The sequence below is a fragment of the Triticum aestivum genome, chromosome 6A (assembly GCF_018294505.1).
Source record: "Triticum aestivum cultivar Chinese Spring chromosome 6A, IWGSC CS RefSeq v2.1, whole genome shotgun sequence".
NCBI classification, from domain to species: Eukaryota; Viridiplantae; Streptophyta; class Magnoliopsida; order Poales; family Poaceae; genus Triticum; species Triticum aestivum.
The window spans coordinates 110,030,132-110,039,273 of record NC_057809.1 but is presented as its reverse complement, the minus strand read 5'-3'; the positions used below and the strand labels follow the sequence as shown (position 1 = coordinate 110,039,273).

Here is a 9,142-nt window from a genome sequence, read left to right as displayed (position 1 = left end):
TATGCGTCGTGTCGAAGAGCTCGCGCAGAGTCTGGTGTTGGGCCGGATCGAACTCCCATAAGTTGAAAGCCCGTTGTTCACATGGGAGGATCCGGCGGAAGAGCATGACTTGGACTATGTTGACAAGCTTAAGTTTCTTGCTTGTCATGTTCCGGATACACTTCTGGAGTCCGTCCAGCTCCACCGATGAGCCCCAAGACAGGCCCTTCTCCTTCTAGGAAGTGAGCCACGTGGGGATTCCAGATCGAAACTCGGGGACCGCCACCCAGTTGGTGTCACGCGGCTCGGTGATGTAGAACCACCCTGATTGCCACCCTTTTATGGTCTCCACGACGGGGCCCTCGAGCCATGTAACGTTGGGCATTTTGCCCACCATGGCCCCGCCGCATTCCGCTTGTTGGCCGCCTACTACCTTCGGCTTGATATTGAAGGTCTTCAGCCATAGGCCAAAGTGGGGCCGGATGCGGAGGAAAGCCTCGCACACGACGATGAACGCCGAGATGTTGAGGATGAAATTTGGGGCCAGATCATGAAAGTCCAGCCCATAATATAACATGAGGCCGCGGACGAATGGATGGAGGGGAAACCCCAGTCCGCGGACGAAGTGGGGGAGGAAAACCACCCTTTCGTGAGGTTCCGGGGTAGGGACGATCTGCCACGCGGCTGGCAGACGGTGCGCGATATCCGCGGCTAAGTATCCGGCTCCACATAGTTTTTTTATGTGTTCCTCCGTGACGGAGGAGGCCATCCACTTGCCTCCCGCTCCAGACATGTTTGGAAAGAGTTGAGGAGAAGGATGTGGACTTGGGCGCTGGAGCTCGAGTGCGCGAAAATGGATGAGCAAGGAGGAAGAAGGCATGGGTAGACGAAGGTGAAACCTTATCCCTTTATAAGGGCGGACGAAACTATGCGCCCCCACCAGCTTGGTAAACTCGCTTATCCCCCAAGCGTCGTAATTGATGGCGCGGTTGGGTTACCCACGTCCGTATTGATGGGAATCCCGTAATAAGGGGACACGATCTCTGCTTCGACAAGACATGACAAGGAAACCACCTTGCGAAACACGCTGAGATAGGTTATGAAAAACGATTCGAATAAAGACCTGGTTGTGGTGTGATGCCACGCTATGGGGTACGTCAGCAGATCAGATTTGTAGAAATATTATTCTCTCTACGGTGGTATGTGGAACTTGTTTTGCAGAGCCGGACACGATTCTCGTGTTCAAAATCTTCTATGAAGTATTCGGAGGAGGAACCCGCCTTGCAATGCCGAAGACAATCTGCGCGTCGGACTCATCGTCATTGAAGCCTGGTTCAGGGGCTACTGAGGGAGTCCTAGATTAGGGGGTATCCGGACAGCCGGACTATATCCTTTGGCCGGACTGTTGGACTATGAAGATACAAGATTGAAGACTTCGTCTCGTGTCTGGATGGGACTCTCCTTGGCGTGGAAGGCAAGCTTGGCAATACGGATATGTAGATCTCCTTCCTTGTAACCGACTCTGTGTAACCCTAGCCCTCTCCGGTGTCTATATAAATCGGAGGGTTTTAGTCCGTAGGACAACATACAATCATACCATAGGCTAGCTTTTAGGATTTAGCCTCTCTGATCTCGCGGTAGATCAACTCTTGTACTACTCATATTATCAAGAATAATCAAGCAGGATGTAGGGTTTTACCTCCATCAAGAGGGCCCGAACCTGGGTAAAACATTGTGTCTCTTGCCTCATGTTACCATCCGCCTTAGACGCACAGTTCGGGACCCCCTACCCGAGATCCGCCGGTTTTGACACCGACACTCGCCGTCGGTCCGAGGGCGTAGATGACGTGTGGCGTCAATAAAAAGGTCATCCACCTCCTTGTGGTGTTTCCTCGTGGACTCCCTATCTTGTAGCGCCGAGATCTTGTGGACCCTGCTCGACTTCTGCACGGGCTCGCCATCGATGGTGACAACGGAGCAGCTCGTGCTGATGGTGGCCATGGGACCCGAGCATGGCAGGGACTCTGTCATGGACGGCTGGTGCTGGAAAGGGGGCGACATGGGAGGAGATCTCGGAGGACGCTCCTCTGCCGTGCGCTACGTGCCGTTGGGCCACTGACATGTGGGCCAGGTTCCCAAAAGGCCCACATGTCAGTGACAGAACGGCAGGCTACCGTACGTCAGAGGATCCTCATCCGGAGATCTCAGGGCATACGGATGCAGCAAGGGAGTGCCCTGATGTGTTCCGGCTCCTATTGGTGAAGCTAGCTGCTCGACGAGAGGAGAGAGAGAAATCAAAGGAGAGAGCGAAATCAGACATGGAAGAAAGGGGAAGGGTGCTTTGAGATTTGTTTTGCCAACTATCGGCAGGGGAAGCAGCAGGGGAAGCGGGGAAGGGTGCTTTGAGACTCGTTTTGCCAACTGTCAACAGTGGAAGCGGGTCTCGCAACATGGGGCGTACGACCAAGGCCGTATAAGATTATTATTTTCCCCCTCTCCCTCTCCCTCGAGGAGGGCACGCGACGCAAGAGATGCAGTGGCGGCAACCCCGCCGAGTTCCAGCGGAGACGCGTTCTTATTGTGTTTTATTTCGAGAGAATAATGTGCTTGTGCACATAGTTTATGAGAGCAAACCTCAAACTCAAGAGCTAGTTGCAAAACCAAGGCCGTATAAGATTATTATTTTCCCCCTCTCCCTCTCCCTCGAGGAGGGCACGCGACGCAAGAGATGCAATGGCGGCAACCCCGCCGAGTTCCAGCGGAGACGCGTTCTTATTGTGTTTTATTTCGAGAGAATAATTTGCTTGTGCACATAGTTTATGAGAGCAAACCTCAAACTCAAGAGCTAGTTGCAAAACCAAGGCCGTATAAGATTATTATTTTCCCCCTCTCCCTCTCCCTCGAGGAGGGCACGCGACGCAAGAGATGCAGTGGCGGCAACCCCGCCGAGTTCCAGCGGAGACGCGTTCTTATTGTGTTTTATTTCGAGAGAATAATGTGCTTGTGCACATAGTTTATGAGAGCAAACCTCAAACTCAAGAGCTAGTTGCAAAACCAAGGCCGTATAAGATTATTATTTTCCCCCTCTCCCTCTCCCTCGAGGAGGGCACGCGACGCAAGAGATGCAGTGGCGGCAACCCCGCCGAGTTCCAGCGGAGACGCGTTCTTATTGTGTTTTATTTCGAGAGAATAATGTGCTTGTGCACATAGTTTATGAGAGCAAACCTCAAACTCAAGAGCTAGTTGCAAAACCAAGGCCGTATAAGATTATTATTTTCCCCCTCTCCCTCTCCCTCGAGGAGGGCACGCGACGCAAGAGATGCAGTGGCGGCAACCCCGCCGAGTTCCAGCGGAGACTCGTTCTTATTGTGTTTTATTTCGAGAGAATAATGTGCTTGTGCACATAGTTTATGAGAGCAAACCTCAAACTCAAGAGCTAGTTGCAAAACCAAGGCCGTATAAGATTATTATTTTCCCCCTCTCCCTCTCCCTCGAGGAGGGCACGCGACGCAAGAGATGCAGTGGCGGCAACCCCGCCGAGTTCCAGCGGAGACGCGTTCTTATTGTGTTTTATTTCGAGAGAATAATGTGCTTGTGCACATAGTTTATGAGAGCAAACCTCAAACTCAAGAGCTAGTTGCAAAAAAGGTTAGGCAAATGATCTAATTGCTGCATGGTGAGACAAAATCAAGATAAACAACCAGGATTACCATAATCCACCATGACGCCAAAAACAGGGAATGTGCTATAGAAAATACATTAGTTACTGGGCTGATTGGCTTGCGAGATGACATAGAAATCCCTAGTGCACGGCAACGTCACTGACAAAATCGAAGAGACAGTTGCCATTCACGAAAATAAGTTAGCTCCACGGAGCAGGCCGCAACCAGGATCAACAAAGTCACAGCTCAACACCAAAGGATGCCACTACAAAACGAGGATTCTGAGTAAAAAGCTAAAAACACCCAATATATATATATATATATATCAAATAGATAGGTATATTATGCTAAAAAAACACAAAAGATGCCACTTTGTACACGGAAATGCTAATAACAGTCTTCGGACTCCCAGAAGCCAACTGGTGTATTATGCACCACCGCCATCGCGTCGTTTATCATATCAACTCTGTGCTCGGCTTATACGTCCACATCCACTTCCTCGTCGAGGTCGTCATACTGGGAAAGAAGATGCAACAAACTGTGAGCACGCATGTTCGCCATATGCAAGCCAATAACTATTCTTCTATAATAAGAAATATAGGTGGGGAGAATGTAAATGAGCAATGTCATGCTTTTTTTAGTGCATATGATAAAACAGGTTCCCGGTTTCTTGGAGGATAGTCACCTGCTCGAAGGCATTTTGGCCCACTGGAGGTACCGGCGATCTAGTCCCGTCAGCATCATTTTCTAGCAATGCATCTATCTGTTCGTTTCTATCATCCAGTTCAACTGCCTCGTTAAGGTCATATAAGGCACGAGCAGCCATACCAGTGGAGGGCAAAGCGTGCTTCACTGGAGAATCTTTCACCTGTAAGTTTAAAAATATCTACTCAATTAAGTATTCTCTTGTAATATGCAGAATTCATTCGTCAAGATGATTCATTGCTAATAGTCTAGCGACTCGATAATGAAGGAAAACTATGAGGTTCACTCGTTACTTATAAGCAAGCCAGCAATCACAATCTGACATTTAAACACAAAACTGAGATGGCATGGGGTAATAAACAAGCCAGCAATCACGATATGACATTTAACACAAAACTAAGATGGCACGGGGAAATACTGGACCTGGTCTGCAGAGGAGGCAGCATTTCCAAGCTTATTCTTTTCATCTTCCCACAGTCTCTTCTTCAAATATATAGATTTTGTTCCATCACTACCCTTACTTGTTTTATCATAGTCTGTAATATCGCCTTCTGACCTATATTTATCTGATCTAGTGAATGTATCAGTCTCTCGCTCTCCTCTTTTCTTAGCTGAAAAAATGGACAAAAGATTAGATGCAAGTATACAAGCAATATGATAGAAAGATATTTCTGCAATAATGTACAGAATGAAATCTCAATAATGTGAAGAAAAAAATTACCCCCTCCAATGTTTCTACATAGTAATTAATCACATGTATTTAATGCTTAAGATTAACAGTTGGAACCTTTAGCTATTGCTTAATACTTAATAAGATGGGTTGCTTAAACATGTTAAGATGCATATGGAAGTAAAAATATGTACGAGATCCACATTGTGCTGATCATCATATGTTCTTCAGCAGTATATATAAATCATCCAAGAATCCAAGCAACCTACCAGCTTTTGCCTCATCACTAGTTGAGTATGGGATTGATCGCTTTTTAGCTGGAGTAGCATTTGGACTCCTTTCATAAGGTCCATTTAGATCTTCATCAACATGGACGCTGGAAGCTTCTTCATTAGCACCACGCTTTAAAATTTCTGAAGCAAGCATATCACCAAGTCTCTCAAAACGAGCTTGTGACCTGCACAGCTCCAATAGTCAATACTTAGTTACTACAAATTCGCAAGTCATGAAAGATACTCCCTCTGTAAACTAATATAAGAGTGTTTAATTACTACTTTAGTATTCTAAACGCTCTTATATTTCTTTACGGAGGGTGTAGAATATAGTGATGTAAGCAAGCCAAGAATGTATTTCATTACAAGATTTAATATTGATGAATATGCACCTTTTCAACTCCTCCCGAGCTTTCATAAAACGGACATGAGCTTTTAGGAACTTCTTCATTTTTGACGTCATTCTACGTTGGAATCATAATTCAATATGAGAACAGGATATCTACATAATAAAACCACCTAGCTATTGATATTAATAATAAAGAAAGTGACCAAATTGGCATGCGCAAGTGTTGCTTAGATACCTATGACATTCTTCTTTCTCCCTCCTCAGCTGCTGATCAAGGTCACTTACTTGGCTAGAAATCCTGCGCACTTCATCCATTTTCTCATCCAAAACAATCTACAGAGTAAATGTTAATTAGAGCACGGAGTGAAGATTTTAGAAGGTCGGCCGATGTAAATGACATACATTGAACAAAGGGCATAAATAATAATTTAATCTTTTTTCTTTTAACATGGTACGCTAACATTTACTAGCTATGTTCCAAGAAATATGATATTCTGGACATTAATAGTCTCCCACATAAATATAGCCTTGCCAACAAGTTGGGTTCGATGTTTGGCAAAAACACATACATTTCTGGGTGGAATGTGTAACAATGCACAACATTGCATTGAAACAAAAACTGACCTCGAGATGAGATTTATCGTCACGCAAAGCCTCCATATCTGATCTAACTTGTTTCAGCTGCACAATATTCAAATTTTGAAAAATTCAGAATTTCAATATGGAAAATGTGACAAAGGTGCATGTGATCTATAAACTGGATTACACAGTGCTCAAAGCCTCATACCTCCTTTTCATAATCCTCTTTCTCGTCACCACTAGTGACTTTTTCCTTTTTCCTATCATTATTATCAGAGATAGGAGAACTCTTAGATGAGTTTGTTTCTCCATCATCCATCTTCTTTTCATGCCTCCTCTCACTGAAAGATTGAAGATAACATAAACAGTAAATTACAAGATAAACATGACTTGCTCATATTCAAGACAGATAGAACATATCTAGTAAACCAACAAATCCAGTGAGACTGCAGTGAAGTGTGCTGCATTGCATTCCATTTAGATTGGAACAAATCATAGTTATCTGCTATGTTGATAACAATTAAGCATATAAGAATACAAGATAACTTAAAAAATACTAATGTGTTCAAAGTATTTTTACAATTAAATGGCTCCAAAAGACGAGGATCATATGTTGAACTGCAATATATACCTCTTCCTGCTGGGAGACCGTGAAAAGCTAGACTCTGCAAGCAAAATTACAAATAAGAACGTATAGCAGGAGCAAGCAGAACGTAGAAGTGAACAGGTGTGTGTGTGTGTGTGTGTGTGTGTGTGTGTGAGAGAGAGAGAGAGAGAGAGAGAGTTTACCCCTTTCTCGAGAAGTTGGCCTTCGATCGTGTAGGGAACGATGACCCCTGAAATCTCTTCCAGGGGAATGCCTCCTGCGAGGTGAGAACCTCCTTTCAATCCTGCCTCTGAAATCACCACCTCTATAATCTCTTCTCCCTAAAAGAAACGAAGGTTTGCAAGTTTTATACAAGGAAGAACTCATGTCAACAGAGTAAAATGGAGCGATAAGGAGAGAAGGACACCCATAAGCCTGTCAAGCTTACCACGAACTTGATCTACAAGATTATTCAATTAGCAATAAGTAGCAGCAGCTCCAGGATAATGTCATTAGCCATGCAAAAAAAAACGCAGCGCCAAAAAATAATACGCAAGCAGACACCAAGATACAATGATGCATCCATTAGGATAATACCAATACTCATAATGTTGATCATCTGAAGTGAAATAGATGGAAGCTCCATAAACAGCCCATACAGCAATTATGATGAAATAAGGTCTGCCATAATCCAGATATCACCATATAAATGTACTAGCATTTGTCCAGATATCTTCGGCGACTTGGATTGCCAGCGATAAGAATACTTCCCAATGAAACTAGTTGATGTGCCATGATCAAAAGATATGCAACTTGGTTCATTGCAAAGCCTGCTAATCATTCAGTGGACTCTGCCGTGATCATAGCACATCAAACATATTATGGGTATCAATCAAAGGAGGCCAATACCCTCAAAGGTTCACCTTCTGATACAGCCCGAGCATTTAGTGGTCACGACAAATCATCGAAATACCAATCGAAGAAATCTATAGAAAAGGCCATGTTATCCTCTGGCAGCAGTCGAGTCTAACAAATTTGTGATGGCAATTAAATCAAAAGACAACCAGTAAGAATGCCACCTAATTCTGCAACAAGCTTCCAGTTGTTAGAATGCTTACTCAATTGTTATCTATCTGCAGCAGCTGATGTTCAATTCAAGCAGTAGTACGAAAATCATAGTAAACCACCCAAGCACAATAAGCCACAACACATGGAACACATAGATTAAATGAATCATGAAGCAAACACAAAAATAACTTGTCAACATGATGTCGCCTAGAAAATAGAAAAATGCTCCAGAAACGTCCATCCATAATAATCCAATTCAGACATATCATTCCTTAAGGACTAGCATGGGCAAATTCTCATAAATACATCCTTCTAGTCAACCTGATCTCCAAAAGAAATAAAAATTAACCATTTGTAATGTGTCGTTCATGTGGCTGGCAAACAACTCATAATGACCGTGTTGTTCTTCAGAGGTAACCGTTTCATTTCGCTAAGATACAAATCACCCGAATTTCGCGAACGACCATTCTTGGTGGGATCCAAAACCCAATCTTTCCAGCATTCAGCCATCTTTGGCAGTATTCCATACCCTAGATTTCCCAACATTCAATCATGCACCTAGATTTCCGTAGATCTACACCCTAACTACCATAAAAATCAAGAGAATTAGGCAACATCCAACCCTCCCCGCATCTCGCTACGACAGAAACCCTAAACCCCGGGCGAGGATCTCGGGGAGAAACGACAGGCGACCGAACAGGAGGGGCAATGGGGTGGCGGGCACGGGGAGAGAGGGCGCGCATACGTACCGGCGTGGTGGGGCGGGAAGGTGGGCCGGGAGGAGGGGGGCCGGCGGAGCTCGGCCGTGCCGTGGGCGAAGCTGCAGAGCTCGCGGTCGCAGTTGCCGTTCTGCCACAGCGCGCACATCTTGGTCTTGTACGCCGGGCCGCGGCGCGGAGGGGGCAACATCGCTCGCCGGCGGGGGGAGTCCCGATCGCGGGGGCTAGAGGGGAGGGGAGGATGCGGATGCCCTAGGTAGGCGGAGCACCTGGGTCGGGAGGAGGAACGGAGATGGGCTGGGGTGGGTTCGGGCACTTGCCAGGAGATGGCGTATAAGTATGGGTTTTTTTTCACAGTGTATAAGTGTATTATTTATGTGTACCAGTTTTGATAAGGGAAGTGTTTGGGGCCGGGGCACCGGCCGAAGCTTCGGCCGGTCCACTCCACGCGCGCACGCGCGACCCACTCGTGAGCAGCCACGTGGCGGTGCGGATCCTGCGGATCTCGCCTCATCTCCGTCTCGCAGCTCCACGGATATCGCTCTCATCCTTG

General features: G+C 45.8%; 1 protein-coding gene across 2 annotated transcripts; it reads right to left on the bottom strand.

Moving 5' to 3' along the window:
• Positions 1 to 3,801: 3,801 nt before the first annotated feature.
• LOC123132371 (zinc finger CCCH domain-containing protein 13) lies at positions 3,802 to 8,908 on the bottom strand. 2 transcript variants are annotated; one of them, XM_044552146.1, is made up of 12 exons: positions 8,620 to 8,908; positions 7,882 to 7,887; positions 7,006 to 7,143; positions 6,848 to 6,881; positions 6,425 to 6,557; positions 6,262 to 6,318; positions 5,873 to 5,970; positions 5,681 to 5,752; positions 5,286 to 5,473; positions 4,770 to 4,957; positions 4,327 to 4,509; positions 3,802 to 4,157 (listed from the first exon to the last, which is right to left on the bottom strand). In XM_044552146.1, exons 1-12 carry the CDS (start codon positions 8,777 to 8,779, stop codon positions 4,119 to 4,121), a joined length of 1,296 nt encoding a protein of 431 aa, XP_044408081.1. In that variant the 5' UTR covers positions 8,780 to 8,908; the 3' UTR covers positions 3,802 to 4,118. The 2 variants fall into 2 exon arrangements, with proteins under 2 accessions (XP_044408081.1, XP_044408082.1); XM_044552147.1 differs by lacking the exon at positions 7,882 to 7,887 and having other exon boundaries at positions 8,620 to 8,907.
• Between the last annotated feature and the right edge of the window lie 234 nt (positions 8,909 to 9,142).

Bases quoted from the DNA above. Each gene is read 5' to 3' on its own strand.
- LOC123132371 (XM_044552146.1), bottom strand. From the start codon at position 8,779: ATGTTGCCCCCTCCGCGCCGCGGCCCGGCGTACAAGACCAAGATGTGC. The intron at 6,882-7,005 runs GTAAACTCTCTC...TTTTGCTTGCAG, and splicing joins GCCAACTTCTCGAGAAAGGG to AGTCTAGCTTTTCACGGTCT. The intron at 5,474-5,680 runs GTGCATATTCAT...GGAGCTGTGCAG, and splicing joins GCTCGGGAGGAGTTGAAAAG to GTCACAAGCTCGTTTTGAGA.